Here is a 27417-nt window from a genome sequence, read left to right on the forward strand (position 1 = left end):
TCCCTTCCAGTCCTATGATTCTATGATTATGAAAGCCTAATCGAAAAACATAGTAGGATTGTATTCAAAGGCCAAAAAAAAAAAAAAAAGTCTCACACAAAAGCTCAGAGTCCACATTCCCAACTGTATTGTGGCACTTCCAATCAACAGCACAATGCACTTCTGTTCTCAATGCTTTAGAAGCTGCGTGCATCGTTTTCACCATTCTGCAGGTAAGGGAATTGAAGCGTGGAGTTGTGGAATGACTTGTTCAAGGGCACAGTGTGAGTAAGTACAGATCGAGATGTGTCTAGAGAAACCAGTTGGTCCCCGGAGGCTAATTTGGGCAGATGTACCCTGTAATACATTGCGACTGTTTAAGATGAAAAGCTGGGGAAACCAGTCCTCTAGTTTCAGAACAGATCTTGGGGACTTAAAAAGCAAGGTAAGGAGATGGTCAGTTACTGGCAAGTGGTTAATGGTCAGGAGACAAAGGAGAGTGGATGAATCTGCTCCAGTCTTGCTCCTCTTAATGCATAATGCAAGATTCTCTTGCACATCCCGCTCCCTCAATTGAGGCATCACGGGAGGCTCAGAGCCAGGTAACATATTGCCACTCCCGATATCAGTTACATCTATTGGTTCGGAGCACTTCCAGACACAGAATCTTTGGTGGTCTCCGTCCAGTTCCCATGGACAAGAGTCCACATCACAAAGCCCCCCAGAGCAACTGGCTCCCTTGTCAGCAACCTCAGCAGAGAGGCAAAGAACCCAAGGGGTCGTGCAGAATGAACCCCCCACACATACTCTCCTAGAGGTAGTGTCTGGGGCAGGTTTGAGGCAGACAGGTCAGGCAGGGTGGGAGGAGGAGAGAGAACGTCAGCCTTGGGGTGTTGGATTAACAGCCCTCCACGAGCATTAAAACAAATTCAACCCAATCCAGCAACTACCCCTCTGTGATTACAACGATAGCTTTTCTTTATCACAGCACTGACTGCACCTCTGCATCACCAAGTGAGTGACCAAGGCCAAACCACAAGCCAGCATGGCACTGACAGTCAGAATACCCACTTCCCCGCTTCGCAGGTTTGGCATGTCACATAGGTGAGCATATTTCAAATCATGCCACATCCTCTCCACATGGAAACATCTGAACTGGTCCCTGCCAATCCTCAGGGAGAGCAGAAGCTCTTTACAGACAATGAACAGCGAGGGGTGGGGGAGGTGAAACCACACCTACTTACTTGTTGAAAAGATGATTGTCCACCTTAATCTTACTGTAGGCTTTAAAGTCATCCGGCATTAACATGACAGGGACAGGGACATTGCTTAGCTCATTGATCTGTAAGAGAAAGGAAAACCAACAAGACTCAAACTTGAATCATGATCCTGTCATTATCAGTGGGTTTACTGGTGACCCCGGAAACCTATGGATGTTGTTGAATACTTGCTAGAAACGGATTTGGAAGTGATACAATTCATTCAACTTTTATAGCATATTTCTGCGGTGAACAGATCTTGGAAAGTGCTGTGGTTTCAAGTTTAAAAGGGCATTATACAATGACGTGGCAAGTGCGTTTCCAGCCAACCTCTGCTCTGCATTATTCAAAGGCAGCTACAATTTGTTAACCTTCTATTGATCGCCCATGATAGGATTCGAGAACGAAGATTTAACCATGTCCTGCGAGGCATCACTCAGATTTTCTATTTTTACACTCCTCTCTCTTTAGGTCAAAAGCCGCACTGGTAACAAACTCCATAACTAACTAGTTCTCACTGTTCTAAATAATGGGTTAGACAGTGGCGGAGGTTCTGGACTGCTTCTCTCTAGCCAATACAGCTGTCTCAGCGATACCAGCTCCTTCCTTGGCTGTCTCTTGTAGTTCTTATCCCACACTCCCCCAAAGAATGAATCACTCCATTGGCTCTCTGTTGTTCTCTGTTCATGTGTGGCAACCACAGGAATATCTGGAAACAGGCGATTGGGTATTCAGCTGCCACACTGCAGAACAGCGACTTTGGAGAAAGCCATGTATGAACATTCAGTCTGTTGCACCAGGGACTGAAACAGCCTGTAGTAAAACAACGGGGGGGGGGGGGGGGGGCTAAATGTGGCTATAATATGCTAAATGAACCAACGTGATAAGAAATATCAAAGCGTGACTGTCCTCAGTGACGCATTGAAGGATTCTTCGCAAGCATGGCTCGCTAAGCAATGCCCCCCATTTCAGCTTTACCTAAACCCCAAAGTTTGCTCAGACTACGACAAGTCCAATCGTTATTCGTTAATTTGGAAGAGACGGTGGCCACATCAGTCCCAACTCACTGATCTGGTATTAACACAGTGGATTTACAAAGTAATTCCACCGCAATTCAATTACCATTGTTATTTCAAAATGTGCCTGCAACAATCCAGTAATACTTGAAGAGATGCAGCCTGCCCTTGTAGTTAAAGCAGTGGGCTGGGAGTCAGAAGACCTGGGTTCTGATCCTGACTCTTTCAGATAAGTCACTTAACTTCAGGGTGCCTCAGTTTCCCCATGTGTAAAATGGGGGTGATATATCTCTACCTCTTGGGGAGACTGCAAGGTTTAATTCATCGTTTGCAAAGAACATGGAGATCTGCTGATGGAAGGCACTAGAGAGATGGCCAGGGGATTATCTAAACTATTCTAATATCTTAGCACACAATCACTGAACAGACAAGTATTTTTCACATCTCTGTTCCCATTGTGTCAAGTATCAGGGGGTAGCCGTGTTAGTCTGTATTGTTGTTTCTGTTCCCATTGTTGCCCATGAAAGAAATGCACATAACGAACTGGGGGATCAAACACTGGACTGCATTTTCACTGCAAAATCAGGTGTGTTACCAAGGGAAAAGAGAATTATTAAAGAGAAAAACCCTGGGAATCAGCAACGAGGGAGGAAAGTAAAAGGGCCATTGTCTGGTTAAAATTTGAAAGCAGAAGCTCTTTAAAGCACTGCCCAGTATTTACTCTGTAGCAGCATCAGGGGATGGTACCCACTTACATAAAGTGCTTTGTTGTACCGTACAGATGAATGAATAAATAATGTTACACGCTGCCTATCATTTGTAAATTGCAATGGAGCGAAGAGACGGATACTCTCACTGCATTTCCTGAAAGCCTGATCCCGGACAAGGCAGATACCGAGGGCTGTATGTAGAAGTGCAAAGTGAAAGGAGATGGCCCAGATGGGAGGTGTGGCAGACCCTCAATTCTGCATTAATAAAAGGTGCTGCTTGCAGCTTCCAAGTTATCCTGCCTAGTAGGAGGGAACTACTAAATCGCCTCTCCTGAGACATACCCATTTTCAGCCCTTTTTTATCCTGCGCCATGGTGAGCGCTGGCAAGCCATAATCTGCCTGTTCTAGAACAGATCTCGGAAAGAGCGCCAAAGGCAACATTACAGTGCTCTTCAGAGCCACAGAGGTATCCAAAGCCAATGGCTGAGAGGAAAAGAGAGTTTGGAGATGGCGAAGATTTATGTATGAAGTGCTCCCTGATGGGAGGCAAAAAGATTTCAGCCTGACCTTTGTCTGTCTTGGCTACTGCCACAGTGGCTTTACCTGGTACAGCCCTTTCGACTGACAGGTGTGATTTGCACCGGGGCTACTCCAATGCTCATTCAAAGCACGCCCTGCCCCACGGGACAGAGCGTCAACGTCCAAGGAAAAAAATCCTTCGCTGGCAGCCTCCTCGCCAAACCAGCTGCATTCACTGGACCCCACTACCAGCTTTTGGACACGGAGTTGAGGGTCAGCGGAGAACAGCCACTAGCCGTTACTGGGGTGTGATTTTATTCTGGAAGGCATTGGAGCACAGCTCAACCATTCATGAGCGCCAGGCGGTCACACCGTGAGTAGCACGGCACCACCTCTAAAGGCATCAGAACGATGTGGTCAGACATTTAGACACCGGTATTTCACCTGCCCTCTGTGAACTCTTGACATCCAGGATTGAGAGGGTAGGTGCTTTACTGGGGTGTTGCATTATTATAAGCATTGCTCTTTGGATTGGAGGTTTAAACCCAAGCACCTTCCCCCATATACGCTGGTCTACGTTAAAGATCCTAAGACCCTCCTGGTGCCTCGCTAACACTCCCCTCCCACTCATTTTTTTATAGCTCCTTTTAGGGATCTCAAAGCTCGAGTTACTTATGCTTCATAGCTCCCTTGAAAGGAGGGTATCACAATCCCACACTGAACATGGGCAGTGACTTGCCCTGCGATGACAGGGCCATCAGAGGATCATTACCTTACAAAGTGATCAACAGAATAAAGAGCTGACCAGGTGTTCTTAGTCCTGGCTGTTCACAAGCTATTTGCCTCTGAAACTATGTCAGGTCTCCACTGGTCCCTCATTCTTGGCAGCACTCCAGGATTGAATATAGCAAATCCCAGACCTTTGACTAGTGTAACCCGCACACCTTGTTACTAGAACAGATAGCTGCCATATTTTACATCCTTTTTTAGGATTTGAAGGACAGGAAATAAACCTATTGGCCTCACATTGCCTTTGAAAGCTCAAGTCAGAACCATTACTACTGGTTTTCAGTGCATCCATCTTTTCCCCACCAAGTCATAAGAACATAAGAGCGGACCTGCTGGGTCAGATCAAGGTCCATCTTGCCCAAGATCCCGTCTCTGGCAGCGGCCTGCACCAAAGCTTCAGGGGGAGTGTCTAGAACAGGGCAACTATAGAGCGATCCACCCAGTCTTCCACTCCCAGCTTCTGGTAGTCAGAGGTTTAGGGTCACCTTGAGCACGGACTTGCACCCTGACCATCCTGGCTAATAGCCACTGAACTCTAAAAGTCCCCCCCAAAAAGACCAACCAAAGGGCCTGTTAAGAGGAGTGAGACACTAGATGTTAAATCTTGGCCAAATAAAAGTGGAACTACAAAGGCATGCTATAGTACGTACGTATTTATACTGCTCTCATCACCATAGTATCGGAGTGCTTTCCAACAGTGCATTAAGCAAGGTGACTAACATCTGTCGTGTCTGTTCTTTCATCCGCTCCCCAAGGAGAGGAGTGTGTGCAGACGCACGTTACTATGAATTTATGTTAGAGAAAGCAAAATCAAAGAACTGCGCACTTGGCACAGAAGGTGGCGAGGTTTGTGATGGTCCCTGGCTCCTGGGGCAGTCCATTCTAGTGTGTTGGGCCAACCCCTGAGAAAGTTGTCTCCTGCACGGACGAGCTTTACCCTTATTGTAGAAGCTCCCTTTGTGCCAGAGGAGTGACGTTATTGGCCACACTCTTTTATCTCAGAGTTTTAGGCCATCTTTTAGATACCCTGGGCCCAGGCCATGGAGATGAGAACCAAGACTTTGAACCTGACTCAATATTCTGTGGGAAGCCAGTGGAGGGAGAAGGGGATAGATTTGATGTGCTGGCCGTAGCATGGTGTCCCTAGCCGGTTTGCCAGAAGCTGGGAATGGGCGACAGGGGATGGATCACTTGATGATTCCCTGTTCTGTTCATCCCTCTGGGGTACCTGGCATTGGCCACTGTCAGAAGACAGGACACTGGGCTAGATGGACCTTTGGTCTGACCCCGTATGGCCGTTCTTATGTTCGCTAAAGAGACACTGAGAGTCACCTTTCAGTCAGTGCATTTGCTGACTAATCTAATCCCATCAATACATGTTATCTACCGTCCTAGACCATAAGTACTCAGGGCAGGGATGCCTTCATCCCGGTCTGTAAAATGCCTGGCACACTGTTGGCCCTCTACAAGTTGTTTCCAATCATTCTCCTCCCCCCATCTCCTCCCACCAAAAAGACCTTTTAGAAGAAATCAGTTCTTGGGCGGTCTTGAAAAATAAATTGTCACTTTACAGGGCCCATTATGCCTTTTTAAATTGCCATTGGACTTTCTATTCTCATTCCAGGCAAGACCATAGCAAAGTAAAGACTCAAATGGGACACTCCACCCCCCCAGCTCTGGTCAGTAAAGGAGTGCCAGTAAGAGGGGCATACGCTGCTTCTGCCCGTTCTGTACCTGGCCTGTTGCATTTTTGCCGGGGTTTAGTCAATCTGGCATCGATCCCATTCCCCAGAATTCTGATTTAAATAGGATGACACATGCCAGTCATCATCATGATCAATTTAAAACAAAACCCACCAGATACATGAGAATCTAGAGGGCAGATTACGGAATTTAGCAGTAGGTCACACTTTAGAACGAACTATTTGACGAGGTCTCAAACGGCAAAGTCACCGCAACAAGGAGCGAACGCTTCTGGTTTCACCTGAGTGCAAGCACAATACCACTAACTAGGACATGCAATTTCCTCCTTTGTCCAAGATAAAATAAAAACGGCTCGTATTGCTCTGTAAATACACAGGCAGGGCAAGCTGTGGTGCTCTTTAGTGCCTTGACTTCTTGGGCAGCAGTAATCAATAGGATTCTAGGTTTATTTGCAGTGGGTAACTCATCCTTATTAGCAAGGGTGATTTCTTATTCAATAAGACATCAATATTCTGTGCAGTTCAGGGCCAGCTGTTCTCAGGATAAACAGGAAACGCAGAATTTCATTTCAAAACCTGACTCTAGCCTCGAAGTGGCAATTACCATTAGTAAATTGATGGGACAACGCAATTTGTTTACAAACAAGATCTAAATGACGGCGTATCCAAGTCTATTCCCCAGAATTCTTTAGAGCAGGAATTTGCTCAGAAAATAAAAAAATACTTTGTTCCCTTCTAGTGCCTTTCAGCCAGGGAACACAAACTGCTTTGCAAGCATTTATCAAGCGCCACAACAACCTCATGAGGTAGGTAAAGGATATACGTAGGGATCACTTCCATCAGCACTGAGATCTGACCACATCTGGAGCAGAATACAACCGCTCAGCTGCAGACCGCAATACGGTGCAATGGTTTAGGACAGAAAGTAAAGAAGAATACTGTACACAACTGAAACCCTAAGTGTGGGTTGGTTTGAGAAAATAGTTTTTCTGAGCTGAAGTGTGATTAATTAGACAGATTATGCCATGGAACTCTTCGTAACCATTAGCAGTAAGTTTTGGTTCTACAGCTCATGCCAGAGATGGAACCTCCTGCAGGAAAACAGCCCCTAGCACCACCCTTGGATATTGTTTGATTAAGGGACAAGCATCTCCTAGTGACACTGAACAAACCCCTTCCTGAAGCACCTCAGAGATCTCCACTGATCTGGCCCAATCTTGAATAGCTTGTGAGCTGTGATGGAATCGCAACCCAATCTGCTAGGGTTGCAGGCCATGAGATCACCCAGTCGAGTTTTTCTGATGTATTTTAGGTCCTTATATGGCCCCAATCACAGTAACTGTCTCACAATCTTTAACGTATTTATCCTCTCAGGCCCCCTGTGAAACAGGTAAGTGCTATTATTATAGACGGAGAACTAAAGCACAGAAAGACTAAGTGACTTACCAAAGGTCACAAAGTCAATCTGTGGCAGAGCAAGGAGCAGAACCGTGGTCAGTATTGTCAAAGTCAGACTCAGGACTCACAATTTGTCAGACCACTCTGTTTATCAGCAAAGCGCTCTGCTAATACACCCAGATAATGTGAGCCCCATGCAAGACTCAAACTATCTTATACAGATAACAGGGCGCGAACTTAACAAAAAGAACAGGAGTACTTGTGGCACCTTAGAGACCAACAAATTTATTAAAGCATAAGCTTTCGTGGGCTACTGAATATGCATCCGAAGAAGTGGGCAGTAGCCCTCGAAAGCTTATGCTCTAATAAATTTGTTAGTCTCTAAGGTGCCACAAGTACTCCTGTTCTTTTTGTGGATACAGACTAACACAGCTGCTACTCTGAAAGATAACAAAAGGAAGCAGAAATGATAGATATGTATGTCTAGCCCCAGGTAAACTTATTTCCTTACTAACTATTACCGATCTCCTGTTAATGTCCCACCATTAGCTTAAGTGGACCCATTGTTTCATACCTTAATGTTTCTCTTCCTGACAACTGTATTTCAACATTCCTTATTCCTGCTTAAAGGAACATACAGCATTTCTTTAATCCATTCTATTTTAACAATATAATTCATTCTATTTTCACAGTATCCAGCCCACTGGACTATTTCTCCCCTCATTATCTCAAGAGAAGGTTCCAAAATACATTCTGTTGCAACATGGGGTCACAGTATGGCAAAGGTCGTTGATGCTGGTTATCAATCCTGTTGCCATACACCGCACTTCCTAAAGGTCAATTACAGCCCGGGAAGAAACAATCAACATTAGGGATGTGATGAATATTGGCATATGGTAGGTTGAGTGCATCAGTTTAGTGGACTTCAAAACAGTATATAGCAGATGCATCTCTGTGGCCAGAGTTTACATGGCACACCAAAAACAACGGTATGTTGCAAATCCAAGTTTTACTATTTGGAGTGAATACCAAAGAGCTGCCTTGTGTACTGGCTGAGCACAAAATTCCAGTAATCCTGTGAGATTGGGTGGTGCTTCATTCAATAAATGGAGATTCAAGAAGAGAGAATGCTGCCATTAGCAAGACCCACACAGACAGCATCACGAATATACAGATTTAAATGGAGGTGCACCCGCTTACACCAGATCAGAAACCAGCCCTTTGTTCCCACCAAAGGCCACAGATCTACAGCTACCATCTCGCTGAACAAAGGCTAACTTGAGCTGCACAGACATGGCTGTTCAACATGTAGAAACAGGGAGAGAGACTCACCACCACTGGCAAACACTAGAATCCTGTCATCTGGTACAGCCAACACCTTACAATGAGAACTATGGTCTCACCACTTGCCCAGAACACTGTTGCTTCATGAAGTGTAGTTATCCCCTCCAAGAATCTCATCACAATTTAACATTTTCACCTCCCGTCTTGGTGTTCCTCTCCTCCACCCCTTACACAAACACTTTCAATCAGGCTATGAAGTGATGTGCAGGAGGGACACTAAATGTGAAGCCAGCAATGAAAAGCCTAAATCTTCTGATCTCCCCCAAAAGTCATGACAACAGCATCTGTGGCGAGCTTCCAAAGGACGCCATCTTTAAAATGGTTTAATTCTTCAATGCAACTCACGAGCCATTCACAAATGGGACTCAGAATCTTTCCAGCTCTCTCTCTTTCTCCTATTTGCATAACTTCTCACACTTCTTTTGGGGGCTGGGGGGAGGAAGGGAGGCAAAAACAAGTTTCCTCCCCCCACTGCAGCTTTCAGGTTCAAAGATTCATCTGCCAACCATCATTACTGTTGGTCCTGTCTACACAGGGCCACAAAGTATCAAAATACAATCAAAAACCAAGTATCAGAGGGGTAGCCGTATTAGTCTGAATCTGTAAAAAGCAACAGAGGGTCCTGTGGCACCTTTGAGACTAACAGAAGTACTGGGAGCATAAGCTTTCATGGGTAAGAACCTCACTTCAGACTTGCATCTGAAGAAGTGAGGTTCTTACCCACGAAAGCTTATGCTCCCAGTACTTCTGTTAATCAAAAACCAGTTCAGACTCACTCAATTTAAATGTGGTTTAGCACCGTCAGTATGGATGAAGACAGACCGTGGTAGAGAGAATTATAGCCTGAACTGGTGTAAAAAATAACTCCCAATCTCCATGCACCAACATCTCCAGACACATCATCTACTTTTGCCCACCATGCACTGTATTTGCATCAGCTGCCAGCAAGCCTGTTTAAACCCAAGGGAAGCCTAGCTGTTACCAGAATAAGTTAATGGACCCCAGGGTGTATCTTTACAAAACAAGCAGACGGATTGCATAAAATGGTTGTTTGTCTGATTTGTCCATGGAACAGTTTGGCCCAACTATTTTTGACACAACCCTCACAATCACGATTGTACCAACACATTCGGGCACTCCCAAAGGGTTTATCCGATAGGGCCGTGTATTATATAGCTACCGAGTTCATCCTTTGCAGCTTCAGAATGTAAGCTTCTAAAAAAAAAAAAAAAAAAAATGTCTCTAGCCCTTATAGTTGCAAAGATAACGCTGAAAATATACTTAAACTTTAGAGAGCACACAGCCTGAATAGGAGTGGTGAGGTGTGACTAGGGTGACCAGATGTCCTGATTTTATAGGGACAGTCCCGATATTTGGGGCTTTCTCTTATATAGGCTCCTATTACCCCCCACCCTCTATCCCGATTTTTCCACACTTGCTGTCTGGTCACCCTAGGTGTGACCCACCTCATTCATCGCAAGAAGCAGTTAACTCTGAAACCTACAGATGGCAGTGACATTGCCAACACCGTTAACACTCTCACTGCTGACCACTGAAGCAAACCTCCAGCTATTTTTTTTTTTATTCCACAGTTGCAAAATAAATGCCACAGGGCTACTGGAACAATATTATTCATTTTTATATTTCATAAAAATCTCTTTAAAAAAAACCAAAACATCTGGAGTTGTTGCAGAATTTCCTCTACAGTGGTTCAGAGACCAAGATTCTGCTTGCCATATTACAGGGCCTTGCCTATGAGCAGGAGCTTCGGGTACATTTTCAGATGAGAGACAATGCGTCGTAGGATGGAATTAAGAAGATTTGCAGCTGTACTCATGCAGCCATGCTCGTGGCTTCCTGTTCATACTGGATCGATTCAGCAGAAGCGGAGATAGCTTACCAACCAGTACAACCAGTGCCCAGTAAGGCATCCTGGACAACTGCTGTGCTTGGATGCAAACCTAGTACTGTATATTCAAACACTAAGTCTGTTTCATACCTTTGGATAGGAAAATAGGACTCCATGCCTGACCTATAACTTCCTGGGGACAATCCCTTCAGATTTCTAACCAAGTCTTTGGAACAACCAAAGGAGAGACTGACTGGGTTGCAGAGAATCCTTCCTACATATTATACCATGCCCAGTTCAGGCTGGGACAGGGCTTTGGAACTTGAGGTAGAACTGTGGCATAAATACACAGGCAGTGGACGTGATCAATAAAACTCATAACTATATGCCTCACTATCTAGTTTCAGGAGCTCTCAGTAAGCCCAATTGGGCTAATCCATGCGCTGGGCAGTGACAAGACTCTCTCAAAGCACTTCCCTCACTCCAGCTTCTGTTATTTGTCATCCTAAGAGCTGGGCAGATTTCTTTTCCAATTGTAAAGTAAAAAAGGTGCTTTCCTGTCAATATTTGTTCAGGGCTGGCCAATCGCAAAACAGGTTCAACTGTTCTTTTTCATTTGCAATAGGCCTTGTTTACAGACAGTTGCTGCATGAAAAGAATTGGCCTAATTCATTTGTTTGTAGCACATAAGTGATTCCACCTCATATACAAATAACTCTGTGATGCCCTATTCTGAGGACTCCTCAAACACAGGCTTGCATGAGCAACTGCTCATTAGTAAAGCCAATAAAAATAATTTAGACTATGATCTGCTTTACACAATGGTGGAACTGGGCTCCAACTGTTTGAACCTCACCTAAATGCCTTCTCAGCAACAAGGCCAGTGGCAACAAAGTAAAATCAAAATTAATTGACAATAATTCATTAGGAAATCACAGATGTTTGTCAGTGTGGGGATGAGGGAGGTCACAACTGATCTTTTCTAAACCCTTTTCTGGTTCTATAAGATGCAGCTTTGCAGTTTCTGGCAGCAGTTTCATTATAATAGCCAAGGGCCAATAAAAAAAGGACCAGGGCCACCAAGAAGTTCCAAGTGGCAACTGCTCCAGTGACTATGAGGCAGCAAGTGAAACTGATAAGAATCTTGTTAATTTCACTGCTTCTAAGGGAGGCAGGAAGCTGACAGAAGTCTTGTTAATTTCATTAGACTGCTTCTTGGCAAAGTTCTGAGCAGCAGCAGAAACCCCTGAGCATCTTTTGACTCAGGAAGACAACATGTATCCGGTCATATTTGGGAGATGTTCTTCACCACCATATGAGCTAGAAAGCTTTATAAATAATAATAATCAGCAAATTAAGTTCTGCAGGAATGGATAGCTTAGGCCCTTTCACTCCATGAGAAGGAATAATGTTTTCCCAGCCCTGAAAAGGAGTACATTAAATCTGAGGTGAGGACCAGAGAAGAGAGAGGTTTCTGGAATTCCATGATCAGAAGCAACAGAGTCCTGTGGTACCCACGAAAGCTTATGCTCCAATACGTCTGTTAGTCTATAAGGTGCCACAGGACTCTGTCGCTTTTTACAGATCCAGACTAACACGGCTACCCTTCTGATACTTGACACCATGATCAGAAGAATATTCTACTAGGATGATGGATTTCAGATCTTTAACTGCTCCCACGGCAGTTTATCTGCTACAGCCATGAGACAGTCATTTCCAATCCATCCCATCTGGGTATATGAGGAGAACGGTGCAAGATTTTGGGTGCAATCACAGCAGCTGGGGGAAGAAGTTTACTGAGTAAGGCATGAAGCTGTCAGAAGCAGGATCCAAAGGAGACTGCAACAGGTGAGGAGCTCCGAGCGCTTCACAGATATTCATGTCAACCCCCACAGCTTCCACCTGAGGTCAGGGTCACTCCATCCCCATGGGAAATCTATGGCCCCCAATGCCCTGGGACCTCACCTGGGACATGGCCCACAGATTGTCAACATTCAGCACAGGCTCCAAGGTTTGGGGTGAGGGTTTCCATGGGAAGAATGAATGGGAACCGGATCCTGGCGTCTCCTCATTGTGCATCTGACCCTACCATGAGGATGCTAAGGCTGGCTCTGTGGTTTCTTAGCATTAGGGACTCTCCAATGTGTGTGAGAGTAGAGGCGAGGGGCCCAAGAGTCCTTTCTGGCTAACCACAGGAGGGTAGATTCCCACAGAAGGATGTGGAGGGGCAGAAGGATCTTTGCGAATGGGAGGGCCAGAGACACAGGGTCTCCTAGGATCTCACTGTGTAGTTGGCCTCTCACAGAGAGGATGGGGATCCCAGGGTGATACGGGAGGGGGGCCCTCTGGGTTTTTCCACCATGTTGTTACCCCCCCAAGCAGGACCTCCTGGTTCCAGGGAGCCTGTCCTTGGGCTGCGAGGTGTCAGAGCCCTGAGGGGGGTGAGGAAAGCCAGGGGATCTGAGCCATAGATGCCCAAGGAAAAAGGGGGGGTCCTGGGGTGCAGGTATCCCCAGGGGGATGGGGTGGGAGTGTCCAGGGCGGGAGCCCTGATCCCAAGGGATGGAAGACATCCCTGAGGCAGGGAGGTGCCGGGGATCCCCTCCCCGTGGGGCTGCCCCCCCAGGATGAGGGACGCTGAGAGCCCCGGGATGAGGGTGTCCTGGGGAAGGGGGGGTACCCTCAGAGGGATGGGGAAACGCCCCCAACCCCAATAGTAGGGTCTCCTCCTAGCTGCCCCCCCCATGGGGGCACTGCGGGAAGAGCCCAGGCTAAGGGGGGGGATGTCCCCAGTTGGGGGGCTGCCCCCAGGGCGGGGTGGCTGAGGTCTCCTCCCCGGGGGGGGGGAGGGATGGGGGCCCCGATCCCGGGCTCGCCTCACCGTGTGGTTGGCCCCCCACATGAGGACGCTGAGCAGCGGCTCCGAGGCCCGGAACAGCTTCACCTTCTGGCACACGAAGTGCTTCTTCTTGGTCTTGGTCTTGCTGGCGCTGAGCGCGGCCCCCAGCGCCGCCCCGGCGCCCCCCGCCGACGAGCCCCCCGCGCAGTTCGAGGCCATGGCGGATCCGCCCCCCCCCCTTCCCTAGCAGCGCCTCCGCATGGTTCCGCCCCGGCCCGTTACACCCCCCCTTCCCCCCAAAAACAGTGGTTCCGCCCGAACCCCTACACCCTCCGCCCGATGGAGCCGTCCGCGGCTGCCAGCTCGGTCCGGCCCGTTCGCTCCTCCCTCTCTCCCCACAATGGTTCCGTCCGCCCCGCTAGCTGCCCCTCCTGCCTGTCCCTGCAGTGGTTCGCTCCACCGCTAAGGAGGAGCCGCTAGAGCCGGCCGAGCCCGCTTCGGCTCCTGCACTGAGGAGGCGCCAAGATGGCGGAGGCCTGAGGAGGAGGGGAGTGGGATGTACCATTCCCCCACGCTGGCAAGGGGTATTGAGAGCAGGAGTGTAAGGAGGGGGGGCTACTGGCTGGTCCAGGGTTAGTCCCAGACGAGTTCCCCTAGGAAACCCTAAGGGTACATCCGACATGCTGGGCTGATGAGGAAACCGCGAGAAGGGGCGAGGTAGAGAAAGGGGGCGGAAAAAATGCCTCCCTCCTTCTCTCGCCAGTGATGGTCTCGCCCCATTTGAGTGACGTATTGCGTCAGGCCCCGCCCCGCCCGGCTGTAGCCAATAAGCAGCGAAGCGCCTGGAATTATGAATGGCCTGCTATCTGTGTCACACACACACTCTTAAAGGGCGAGCGAAAGGGGCACAGCTGCACATGGGGGGTGGCGCTTGGCAGCTTCCTCCCTCCTCATCGCCCACGTGCCGCGCCAGGGCCCCCCCCTAGCTCCCCCTCCAAGATCCCCACCTTGGAAGGGGGAGACCTAGGAGCTGCCCCTCTCCTTCCACTCCAGCCTACGTGGAGGGGAGCATGTCACTTTCCCCCAGGGGAGGCTCTCTTTCCCCTCCCACCCCCCAAATGACAGGGGCCAAGGGGCAAAATACCCATGGCTTTTCCAGAGAGGCAGAGGGTGAGCCCAGGCTTTCTCTTAGGACAGGGGCCCATCATAGCAACTACAAGGATGGACACAGCTGTAGTCTGTTAGCCAGCTCTGATTATTTCATAATGGCAGCTGGTTGGTTTATTTCCTTACCTGGCTATAAGGATTTAAGGTTGCTGGCTAGTCATTTAGTGTAAATCTCATTTATGCTTGAGGAGACCTAGAATGTTTTGGTCTGGCCTTTGTCAATCACTCTGTGCAATTCCCATTCTGTCTCGCACAGGAGAGTTTTTTCTACTAGTGTCTCCTGTTTGTTTCCGTGACAAAAGTGGTTATGAGCCATAAGACCGAACACAGCTGTAAAACAGGCCACACAACATTTAATAGAACCCAGTGCTGTAACACAACAAGGATGAAGGATTCACCGTGGTAATATACAAAGGCAGGTATGAGGAAATACTGTGTCTTTTAGGAATAATTTTTAAAAGTTGCTTAAAGTAAATGGGTTCATTTCTGACTCCCATTTGCACTAATTTTAGAATAACCCAGCAGTAAGTTACTATAGAGCAATAATCATCTGCCAAAGGAAAACATTTTATACAGCGTGGTCAATTCAAAGAGAGTACTTCAATCAGCTTTGCAAAACTGCCATGAAAATTTGCTCTCTGAGCTACAAAGTATATTTGCCTGACCCCTCATAAAATGGAGAAATCCCTAATTAAGTCTCTCACATTCCTACCCTCAGCCTCCAAATAATGACCCCTCCCCCTTCTACACATGAGCAAACAGAATTTTGTTACGCGGCATTGCAAATTTTTTTTGCCTGCTTATCAACACAACAGTTTTATTTTTGAATGCCATACTCATTTTCATCATAATGTGGGGAGGGGACATTTTTATGACGGTTTTCCAAGGCTGCTGTAACCTACTGCACTAATTGCTAATTGGCCCTAAATGATGAATTGACAGCGCTCTCTGCAATTAGAATCTAACCCTCTTTTCTGGAAATGAGTCAGATTTTTTTAAAAAGTACTTTAAAAAAAAAAGCCTAGGCAGATACACCCCAGTACTTATGCCCATTACTCCATGAATATGTACAAAATCCCAGAGAAATATTTTATTCTATTACCTGCATCTTGTTTGAGTTTTGTTTCAGTTTATTCTTCCTTTCACTCAAGTCTCTGCCTTGCTGACACACATCATTCAAACTTGTGAGCAACTTGGCATATTTCTACAGATATTTCACAGATCAGATACGTCTGAAACTAACTCCACACACCCTCCTTGCCTGTTCCCGAACGGGTTATACTGAATACTAAACATGCTAAGTCTGTCTCTGGTGTCACTTCACAGAAGTTAGCTGAGTTACTCCACAGGTGAATTTGTTCCCATGGCCGATTCTACAGTATTGATAAAATAGATTCTTTCTCAAGCATCGAAAGAGGTCAACTTGCCCAATTAGTCTGGTAATTAATTACCAGAAATGTGTGTCTGAGAACAGTATTAAAAATGGATGCTGGTTTAGGTGGGCAACAGGAAGCAGGATCTGGCAAAGTGTTAAAAATAGAATACAAGGGTGGAGGGTGACTCCAGCAAACAGCTTGTTGCAATGTAATACTCTAGGTATAAATGCCTTCACAAAGCTAGAAGGCCAAGGAACTCTGTGCTGATATAGAGAAGTCCAGCTCCCTTTCACAGAGTAAGTATCATTGCAGGAATCTGTGTAGGTTGTTGGAGGATCCCTCCGTGCGTGGGGCAGCTGCCCTCTGAGAAGTGTCCTGTGAACTGTTCTGAAAGAGCCCTCGTGCGCCAGCACATCAGCAGGAGGAGAGCAAGTTTCATCTCTGCATAAAGTTTTTTTCCAGGGCAGCTGGTGTTCTCTGGATGGAATGGATGTTGCGTTTGACCCGATCCTCTACAGAGGAAGTGGACGCACTCTCCAGTTTTATGTGGCTGCAGAAGAATTGAATGAGAAAGAAAATCAGATCATCCGTCTAAATTTTACTGGCTTTCCAGTAAAGCTTTCTTGTTCCTGGACTCTCATGCATGAGCTAGAATAGGAAATAGGCTGCTGCTTCCTAATGCAGTCTGCATTGGAACATTTGAACGACTACAGTTTAGCCTGTGACAGACTAAATACCATATATGCAGGGTCAGTGTTTCTCTGTATAGATTTTAAGAGGTTCCCAATTACTCCTCAACCTTCAAACAGAACTGTTAATTACCAATGTATCTGTCACAGGAGATTCTGAGAAGCATGCAAGAGGGAAAAGCAATCTGTCCCCAAACCAGGGCAGTGCTCCTCTGGGAACTCAAATGCTACCGCTCATGCTGTAAATTGCGATGTTAGCAACAGACAAGAAGGAATAATTGTGATCTCTGACGTATTACCTTTAAGACTCAAGCCACATTATTAAACAATATCCTGTGCTCCTCCTACGCCCTCAAGTAACGCACAAAATGCCAAATTTGTCAACTCGTCTGCTCTGAGAGGGGGAGGGAGGAATCCACCCTCTTCCTTTGGCTTCTGCCCAGGAGGATTGTCTATGGTGATTTTAAGCTACTTTGCACCTTCCCAATTCTGCTGCTCCAGGGGCTAGAAAGCCTCCAGCATAATTCAGACAGTTCATAGGGGCTCCTTGGGCTACAGCACTGGATACAGTAGCCCTGCCTTATACACCACTCCTGCCACACCCCCTATGCCCAGGTCTGTGAGCGGGTCCTCAGAAAACACCTACACAGCTGTCTTCCTCAGATTCCACACTGGGAGAATCCTTCCCCAGCCCAATATGGGGTTTTCTAGCTACTTTCCAATGCTCCAATTCTTACCCAGCATAAAAAGCCTGGAGCAGGGGGGGAGGATCTCACCCCTTGTGTTCACAGATGCCTCTCTCTCATAACACCCCTTACCCCGCATGGTCTGTTATTTCTTGATCTAGTTAGGGCCCAATCACACAAGCCCTCTGCACATAGACTCCCATTGGAGGTCTGTATACAGGAAATTTGTGGGATCAGGCCTTGATATTGCCTGTTCTGAGAACAGGGAATTTTTCTTTATCTGCTTGTAAAGCACCATGCGATTCTATAGTGCTCCACAAATAACTTGCATTGAATGACTAGGCAGCCATGAAAGTCTTGATCACTCTTTTGTAGAGAGTTAGGTTAAAAAAAAAAAAAAAACACATTTAAACCTCCTTAGTTCTACTGTACAATATGGAATCAGACAGTAGAGATGGAGAAGCTCCATCAGGTTCTACCTCGTCCCATCCTGCAGCCAGTGCAGGATTATTCTCTACAGTGTCTTTGTTGAGACTAATTTTAAATGTCTCACCCATTCCCTTGGGAGACTATTCCCTGCGTTTAACTCATCTAGAGGAGTGGGCTAACAAGACACTCACTGTAGGAATTTCCCATCTCGGGAGCTGAGTTTCTCCAGTTCTCGTTCCCGCTCCTCCTCCTTTCGGTGTCTCCTGACATTGTTTGCTCTCTCCTCTTCCCGCCACTTGGCGTTTTCCAACATTTCCTGACGCTTACGCTCTAGCTCCTCTGCGGAGAGCTTTCTGTTAAGAGGCAGAAACAGCGCTGTTAATTAGGATAGCTTCCCCCTCCCCCTTGTCTCTCCCATCCCCAAACTCTACTGCAGAAGTTATTCATAGCAAGGACACAATCCACTACATTATTGAACACAGCAATCCCATAGGAGAACTTCCTTGTTTGCTGAGGCTCTGAAGTATGAACATACTCAAGAAGGTCCCTCATTCCTCATAAGACAGAAACGGGCAACATAGCCACCCATCTCCTGGATGTTTTCCATAACAGCTGTTTGATCCTCAAGTTCTTGGCATTTCTGACACAGCTTTCTTTCGGGCCTTGATTCAACTAAGTGCTTAAGCACATACTTAAGTGGAATGTCTTTTGTGTTTTGATCTTCACTGTTCTCCTTCCCTCCATGGCCCGATGAGATCCAAGCCTTTTTGTTTTTTCAGCTGTTTGGTAAGAGGACATCAACGGGGGCATCACATTATCCTGATGGCCTTGATATAGAATGCTTCTAGCTACCAGTCGGTGGGATAAAACGACTTCACGTTCACCCCCGCAGGCTGGTACATGGCATGTGAACAACTGGTAGCCAGGAAGAGAACATTCATCGCAATGGGAAGCAATTCAAGATGGTAAAATACAACACACTCAGAAATATCAAACACTGTTTGGACTGTTCCCCTGTCCTGCTTTGGTTCATTCCATTCACCTTTGGTCCATTCTAGTTAATAGAATTATGTTTTTGCATTACTCACTGTCTATTATTTTAGGATCAGCATGGGCAGCTTCCTTATGAAGGTGCCACATGAGCAACATTTTGCCTACCTAGTATACCCTGAAGCATGCTGTCGTCGGTATCCTTTTTTAGGGGAAGGGCTCCTAGCTCTTTCCTTTTCTTTCCTGTCCATCTTGGTACTGTACCTGTAACCCAGGAAAGAATTTTTAACACCACATGCACATAATATCAACATACCTATAGCCCCTTCTGTATCAATCAGATATCGAACAGATCACAAGGACTATTGCTGGCGTTTTGAAATAAGAGCTCTCCTATAGTTCCAAGTATCGGGGGTAGCCGTGTTAGTCTGTATCTACAAAAACAACAAGGAGTCTGGTGGCACCTTAAAGACTAACAGATTTATTTGGGCATAAGCTTTCGTGAGTAAAAACCTCACTTCTTCGGATGCATAGTTCCAAGTGCATTATCTGTCACTTTCAGCAGAATGGATGTTGTTTTTAAAAATTAATGTTTATACTTAGTTTATTTTCATGGTTTTATCGTTTTATTTTTACCCAACTCAAGTTTTTGCACCGGCCGGCAATAACTAGTATCCAAGGTTTATCAACACTTAAGGACTGTGGAAGTAAAAATTCATAACAATAATTGCTTCATATATCATTTTTCAGAGCATCTCGCGGTACCAAATATTTTATTAAGGCCAGTGACATCATATTAACCCTCAAACAATATTTTAAAAGGGACACTTTAAAAAACAAACAAACAAAATCACACTGCCTGAATTTTTTTTTTTTTTTTTTTAAACAAAAAGCCCCTAAAATGACTATAATTGAAAGAGATTCAAGAGGAAAAAAAAATTCTTCCACTTGTTTATTTTGTGCATTTGGCTGCATTTTGAGTAAACTTGCTTTCACTGATTTCCCAAATAGTTGCTCTCCCCTTTTGCTTGTTTGTATGAGTCATTTATATTCACAGCAACAGGAGGGAAAAAAAGTTTTAAAGAATACAAGGAGTGGCAAGGAGACCAGGGGCTGCAACTATTTTGTAAGAAAACTGACCAGATTCCAAATTGTCAGTGTCCCTTTAACAATCTATTTTAGGGTTTTATACGGTCACCCATCATCTTTGTATCTGAGCTCCTTCCATATAAAACTGATAGCAAGAGCAAAGTCCTTAGTGGATTTTGTGGAGTCTCTGGTAGTTCTTCCTCTATGGGGGTCACAACTCTGCTTGGGGTAGGAATTTTGATGAAGATTTTATTAAACTTCCTTTTTTGGGGAAGGGTTGATAGGGATTTAGAAGTAGAAGGGAGTGTCAGTGATGTGAGAATATTTGGAAAAACTTTCCACCATAAGAATGATTAAATTTAAACTTCTCTCTGTAAATTTTAATGCATGGTGTGTCTCACCTAGGGTGACCAAATGTCCCGCTTTTATAGGGACAGTCCCGATTTGGGGGCTTCTTTTTATATGGGCTCCTATCACCCCCGACCCCGTCCCAATTTTTCACACTTGCTATCTGGTCACCCTACCCTGTCTCTCCTTGTTCATTTCTGGGATAAAGAGATAATTCAAGGATTACAATTTATTTACTAAATAAAATCAAATGCTTCCCAAGCCCTGTTTGCGGTTTGGGAGATCTCTACAACAGCTACAAAGGCAGCCCCTTGAACTTGAGGCAAAGCCAGGCATCTGTAGTTCCACCAGCTTTCATTTCAAGTCATTGGGATAAAGTGATGTGAGAAATTAACGCTGCAGAAACATTAGGAAGGCGTTACAAGCAGGCTGATGGGGAAATAAGACGAATTTTGCTGCTGAGCATTCAACGGACTTCTGAGAACTCCTCCCCTGAGAGAAGCCATGCATGTCCTTTATTTTAATCTGTTTCAAAGTGAAGATTTCACACTCACTGTTCACCATGCCTAGGAGGAGATCTTGACCTCCTGTGCTCAGACTCTTCCTCCTCCGTACTCTTCTTGCCAGTGTCTCTCTTAGGAGATCCGGACTGGCTCCTTGACCTAGCGCGGTCTCGGTGTTTGTGGGTGGCTCTTTCCTGGCCAGCAGCTGGAGAGCGCCGAGACCGGTGACTGTGGTCAGGGTCTCTACTCTGGAATTAGGAAGAGAACATTGTTCAACAGAGAGCAATTAAATGCACAACAGTCACGGGAGCCCCGGCGTAGTGCTGGTGAGGCAGAAAGAGCTAGGCTAGGCAAAGTGCATGCATATGTATGGGACAGAGGTCTCTCTGTACATAGTCCACTGCAGTGGTTTTAGACAGATTAAACATATATTTCTATAGAGCCTTGCATCCCAAAGCACTTACTACTACACACATAGAGCACCAAAAATACAGCCACTTCTGGTGTGGCGTGCAGCAGCTAACCAGAACAGTAAGGGGACAAGAACGTTTGGCCAAAAAAACTGGGGCAAATCCTTGCTCTTGTGAAAAGCCTCACTAGATCTTTAGCGGGCACACAAGAACTAGATTGTTAAGGCCTTTTCTGGAAGACAAGGGGTGAAATCTTGGATCCAGTGAAGTCAACGGGAGTTTTATCCTTGTCTTCAATGGAGCCACTATATCACCCCAGGTGCTTAAATAGCATTATATAAAGTCAGACAAACCTATGATCCTGGCACAGTAAATGGAATGGAACTTGACTTATCCACCTGGAAAGGCAGGGGCGCTGGAACAACTTGTATAGTGCGGGGGCTGAGAGCCATTGAACCAAAACTGCGACAGCACCCCCAGTTCCAGCACCTATGTTGGAAGGACAAAATCCTTGATGGGACTTGAATCTCTGGTCCCAATGGGAGCTTACCCACAAAACCATCTCCTTTCTCACAGTCCTCTTCCAGAGCCTAAAACCACTATGTCATCTCTAGAGCCATGCTTTCCTAACAGCTACACAGGCACACTCTACAGACAGTAAGTTGTGAGAAGCACGTGTGCCTACCTGTAAGCCGTACCCTGGGACTTTGGGATGAACAGGTTCCCAAGAACTATCCATCTTCTTGGATCTAAACGCAAAAATTAAAGTACGGTCTGTGGAGTGGAAAAACTGAAGCATACCATCTCTCCTTCTATCCACTGTAGCCATTAAACCTTTCAGAGTTCATCCAACAGTTTAACATGACAGGTATGTATCTGGAGTGTGTTTTCCCAATTTGTTTTTCCCCTACATAAAATATTAAAAATAGTAAAATGTAGTCCCCTCAATGATACTGGCGGTTCGTGTATCATCCCCGCAAATCACCATATTATAACTAAAGATAACACAGGACCACAACATGAGCCGAGTGGTTTACAAAAGCAGAATAAGACATTCTTAAATGATAAGCTCTTCGGGACAGGGAAAGAGAAGGTAAATGAAAAGCACAAGAAATGAGACAGCAGGCCAGGGATGGGAGGGTCAGTTGTGCAGAGACTGATGAAAAATATCAGATTCATAAAAATGGGGTTTAAAAAGGAATTTGAAGGAGGGGGGAGGGGCTGACAGATTAGAAGGGAATAATTCCAAGTTTAGGGGCAGCATGAGCGCAACAAGAGAGGTGAATGGAGTCATAAAACAAGAGGATTGTATAGGTACAAGAAAAGTATAGGAAGTGAGAGCAGAGATGTAGGCGGCGGCAAAACTGTGCAGGGCCAGGGTAAGGCGCTTGAATGGGCTTTCGGTAAGATGGGGATACTGCAGAGCAGGAATTCAAATGACTGGGGTGATGGGATGAGAATGCAGGGTGAAGAAGAGGATTTCAGCAGTAACATTTTGGTTGGCAATTTTCATCTTGTGCTAACAGTGATCTTTATCGTTAATGGCACCTGGGACTGGCATAGCAAAAAGGGAGGGAAACTACAATATACCAACTACTCCTGTTAAAACAAGACGCGGAGGAATTAGGATTAGGTTGCGATTTACGTTCAACTCTGCCCAAACGCACATGACCGTGCAGTCAACTGGAGCGCAGCAAGCCGCCTTAGGGACCTTAAGAGTCACAGAGTGAACTCTCTTCCCTCCTATATTATATGCAAAGCCAACGGGCTGGGTAGAGATTTTTAAAAAAACACAGCCCCTAAACGTACCTCACTCTGCTTTGCTCGTCGTCACTGCTGGTGCTTTCACTGCTAGAACTCTGATGTCTGCGTTTCTTGTGCTTCTTTTTCTTCTCCTTCTTCTTCTTTTTTTCCTTTCTTTCCAAGCTGCTTTGCAACTATAATGCAAAAAAACCAAATTCGGTGCTGATCATTGCTGCTGACGCGGTCGTTAGACAGTCACCATCACGGGAGGCTGTACAAAGATTAGATTCGGTATGGAAAGAGTCTCAGGACAACACACACTTTGCAAAATCACTTATGAGGGGGCAAGGGACTTTTACTATGGAGCCCAACTGAGTCCTCCTCACTGTCTTTGTGACTTGGCATAGTTGATCTGTGACAAGAGAATCGAGAATGAAAATAATTTGTTACAATAATGTAACAAATAAGTGAAAGGGGAAAGATAACATGGCCCATGGGTTGGGGTTTTTTTAAAACAGTTGCTGAGAGACTTTCTATATGAAAGAGCTTATTTTGTTCTTATCCAAAAGGAGGCAGGATTACAAAAATTCCTTTCTCTAAAGCAGTGGTTCTCAACCAGGGGAACATTTACCCCTGGGGGTACGCAGAGGTCTTCCATGGAGTACATCAACTCAGCTAGATAGTTGCCTAGTTTTACAACAGGCTACATAAAAAGCACTAGCAAAGTCAGTACCAACTAAAATTTCATACAGCGACTTGTTTATATGGCTCTATATACTGTACACTGAAAAGTAAGTACAATATTTATAGTCCAATTGATTTATTTTATAATTATATGGTAAAAAGGAGAAAATCAGCAACTTTTCAGTACTAGCGTGGCTGTGACACTTTTGTATTTTTATGTCTGATTTTGTAAGCAATTAGTTTTTAAGTGAGGTGAAACTTGGGGGTACACAAGACAAATCAGACTCCTGAAAGGGGTACAGTAGTCTGGAAAGATTGAAAGCCACTACTCTAAAGAGTGTTTCTTCTGGACCCCAATTCTGCTCTCACTCAATTCAATGCAAATTTTGCTTCTGATTTCTGTGAAAGAATACATACCAGTTCTTTGATTTTCTTCATTTTTACAGGATTATTCAAAACTTCCCTTTTTTTCTCTTCCTCTCTTTTCCTAACAAAAATAAGCACATTGGGGTTTTCAAAGAACATTAATAACATCAAAGATGAAATATTAATTCAAAGCACAAATCAAGGCCTGATTCTGCAAACACTTATGCACGTAGTTAACTTTAGTACCAGGAGTTGTCTCATTGAAATCAGCGGGGCTATTCAAGGCAGTAAAGTTATGCATGTGTGTATTGGCTGGACTAGGGCTTACGGCAGAAGTTGTAAGTGCAACCATACAGATCCAACTGTAGGATAGGGGCCTTTGGGGTTTTTTTTCAACTTGAAATGCTGACTCGCAAGGTCAATCAAGAAACTGTTTTATATCCCTGTGTATATTGGCTCCATGGTTCCATCATGTCCTGTCTAAGGAACTGACTTGTCCCGATGCCATCCATCCTGGCTGAGACACTGGTGAATGTCTGATACCTCAGCCAAGAGCAATATATATGTAATGCAACCAGACAATTGCGAAGCCTTGCCCATGGGATGGAAAATTCCTTCTAGAGTCACAGAGCAATCAGTTTACAACCTGCAGCATGAGATACAGCACTCCTTAGCACACATAACTATGATTATTGGTCATAAAATTATCCAGTCTCTTTCAAAATCCAGCTGCAGGATTTAATTCTATGCAACTCTGATACAATAATTTAAACCAGAGCTAGATGTAAAATTACAGCCTTGTAGAAAATGCAGCCTCTTTTTCCTACTGAAGGATTTAGAATTTATAACTTCTTATTGGAGGGCATCAACTCTTAAAATCCCATTCACATCGGGCTACAGCATGGGCAGCAGGATACATCTTGGGCCCCCATCCTGGAAACACCTAAGCCCACAAGTAACTGTCTGGATGCGGGTGGTCTCACAGACTTCAATGGGACCATTCAGACATGCAAAGTTACTCACATGCTTAAGTGTTTGCAGGATCTGGCTCTTATCCTGGAAAGCACATGAGTGCTTGGTATTTCCAAGTTTGAAAGAAACAAAACCAAACCACAAAGGGAAGCTTGGAAGTGTGTGTGTGTCTGTGTGCGTGTGTCATGTAGGAAACAAGGAACCAAAAAGATCTCTAGACAATCTTCAGTTTCTGGAAAAACCATCCATCACATTGTGCCTTGCTCAAATCCTCTTGCTTAACAGAATACAGCAAGAAAAAAGACTCCAAATCACAGCATGCAACATCTCTGAGAGTCAGCAGAGAAATCTAAACAGTTGCAGGCCAATCAGATCAAATATTAGTATTGCAGAAGTACTTTGCAGTCTCAACCAGGTCCCTATTGTACCGTACAAATATATAATAAATGACAGTCTCTGCCCCAAATAGCTTCTAGTCTGAAAGACAAGACACAACAGGTTGATAAAGGAAACAAGTGGTCAGGGGACATACGGGGTGACAAACAGAATACGAGTCTTAAAACAGACGAGCTATGTGCAGTTCTTGGCCAATCATCAAGCAGTGATCACAACTTACTACCTGCCTAGGTTAATTGTCCCTGTCAATATCCCATTTAATACCTTATCATGAAAAGTGGATCCTCCCGGATTTTGCTTGCCATGTCTAGGACAGAATTGGCACCTGTGGGGGCAAAAATGGAGCCTGGGAGAAGTCCTGTTTCAGTGGAACAACCTGCCTCTTTGTCTTCCATCTTCTCAAAGACATATTTATCCACAGGGCGGCCCATCAGATACTCTTCTCTGTTCACCATACCCCCGGGACCCTGGTACATCCAGTCCAACTTCTCTTCTTTTTTCCTGTTTCAAGCAAAAACTCCATGTTACTTTGTTTTCCTTCCAAGCAGCTCTAAAGTTTCACTTTTCTCTGCAAAGACGAGCAGAAATGTTTTAGAGTAAGCCGACCTTAAACCCCTATCTTTGGCGCTGATCCTGCAAAAACCTACGCAGGTGCTGAACTTTACATGCAGCGAATAATCCCACTGTTGTCAACAGGACCATTCACAGGGTGGAAAGTTAAATGCCTATGGTAAATTTTTTACAGGATTAGGGCCTTAGAAATTAGATGGAAGGGACCTGTTAGGACTAAGTCTTATCTATCTCTCTGTCACAGCAGGATTATTCTCTACACTCCAGCCCTTGTCCATTCTTAAATGACAACTGGAGATAATTCCACAGGGCAATTGATCTCATTGCTAGGAAATTTCTCCCAGTATGGAATTATCTCCCAGCTCTAAGATACATGGAGAGCTCTATTCTAATCAACCAGAAGTAGTAATTGTTGGCCCATTATAACAAGCATCTTCATTTTCTTATGGCACCTACAGTTTATAACGTGACAGCCAGGAAAGTTAGTTATTTGGTAGCTACGACCCAAGTCCTAAAAGAAATGTGTTACTAGACCGTCCCCATTCAGAAATTCCTCCTGGTGACATAAAGTACTTGGAGTACAAATGATGCACACAGGATTTTCAAGGGACAAAACCACACACACACACCCTAATTCTTACTTGACTGCTCCCACATCCTCCGCATAGCGCTGCATCTCCTCCCGGGCTCGCTCCTCCCGTAGCTCCCGCTGCAGCTCCTCAATCTTCTTCCGCTCGGCTTCATGTTTCTGCTCTGCCTTCCACACCTTCTCCACATTGCGCAGAGTCTGGGGGTGCCAGCTCTTCTTCAGATTCTGCAGAGAAGCGGAACCAGTACAAGCAGTTTGTCTCTCTGCGAAACGGGAACCCAAGCTTCTCACAAGGGGCGCCAGGAGGATGAATCAAAGGGGCCCAGAAGTCATATTTTAACAAATATTTCCTCATCTACTTTCGGAATGCTTTTGATTATTAATATTGAAGGCAGGTTAGCGAGCAAAGTGAAGGACTGCTCCTGCATTCCACACACACTCATCTCCCCCTGACTTCAGTGGGAGCTTTAATCATGCAAGGAAAGCAGGCTTAGGTCTTTACCTGGCCGGGGAGGGGGAAGAGGGGAGGGAAATCAATCAGATTGGCCAATAAAAACAGAAAAAATAGTTTCACTTTCACCTAAACCAGCGCTTGAACTGCCTGAGCAGCAAACAAGACACAGATTTTAAATCAGCTGAAAAAAAATCCCAAAGGTTTAAACCTCAAAGTGCAGGTTTAACTTTGCATTCTACCTTTGGGGTTTTGTAAAACTGCTGTGTTCTTCCGGGGTCCCTTTTCTCCAAGGCACTGGTATTTGTTTACCACCTCCATTTAACAAAGAGAGGGTTGGTTTGTGTTTTAGGCAGAGAGTTAGGGAATTAAATTAAATTAAATTAATGGAGATATCCCATCTCCTAGAACTGGAAGGGACCTTGAAAGGTCATCGAGTCCAGCCCCCTGCCTTCACTAGCAGGACCAAGTACTGATTTTGCCCCAGATCCCTAAGTGGCCTCCTCAAGGATTGAGCTCACAACCCTGGGTTTAGCAGGCCAATGCTCAAACC

General features: G+C 45.4%; 2 protein-coding genes across 3 annotated transcripts in view; both read right to left on the reverse strand.

Moving 5' to 3' along the window:
• Window positions 1-13625, reverse strand: part of PIP4K2B (phosphatidylinositol-5-phosphate 4-kinase type 2 beta) — a 33115-nt gene extending 19490 nt beyond the window's left edge. For both annotated transcript variants that reach the window (XM_034756248.1, XM_034756247.1), the window contains exons 1-2: window positions 13449-13625; window positions 1224-1321 (exon numbers count right to left, since the gene is read on the reverse strand). In XM_034756248.1, the coding sequence (XP_034612139.1) occupies window positions 1224-1321; window positions 13449-13625 (275 nt within the window). The remainder of the gene's footprint in view (window positions 1-1223; window positions 1322-13448) is intronic.
• A 1281-nt stretch (window positions 13626-14906) lies between these two features.
• The window catches only part of CWC25 (CWC25 spliceosome associated protein homolog), a 12968-nt gene continuing 457 nt past the window's right edge, over window positions 14907-27417 (reverse strand). The window contains exons 2-10 of the mRNA XM_034756249.1: window positions 26466-26638; window positions 25519-25755; window positions 23938-24007; window positions 22903-23030; window positions 21779-21842; window positions 20735-20931; window positions 18912-19007; window positions 17945-18106; window positions 14907-16499 (exon numbers count right to left, since the gene is read on the reverse strand). Of these exons, the coding sequence (XP_034612140.1) occupies window positions 16385-16499; window positions 17945-18106; window positions 18912-19007; window positions 20735-20931; window positions 21779-21842; window positions 22903-23030; window positions 23938-24007; window positions 25519-25755; window positions 26466-26638 (1242 nt within the window). The 3' untranslated portion in view covers window positions 14907-16384. The remainder of the gene's footprint in view (window positions 16500-17944; window positions 18107-18911; window positions 19008-20734; window positions 20932-21778; window positions 21843-22902; window positions 23031-23937; window positions 24008-25518; window positions 25756-26465; window positions 26639-27417) is intronic.

This window comes from Trachemys scripta, chromosome 23 (genome assembly GCF_013100865.1).
Source record: "Trachemys scripta elegans isolate TJP31775 chromosome 23, CAS_Tse_1.0, whole genome shotgun sequence".
In the NCBI taxonomy this organism is placed as follows: domain Eukaryota; kingdom Metazoa; phylum Chordata; order Testudines; family Emydidae; genus Trachemys; species Trachemys scripta.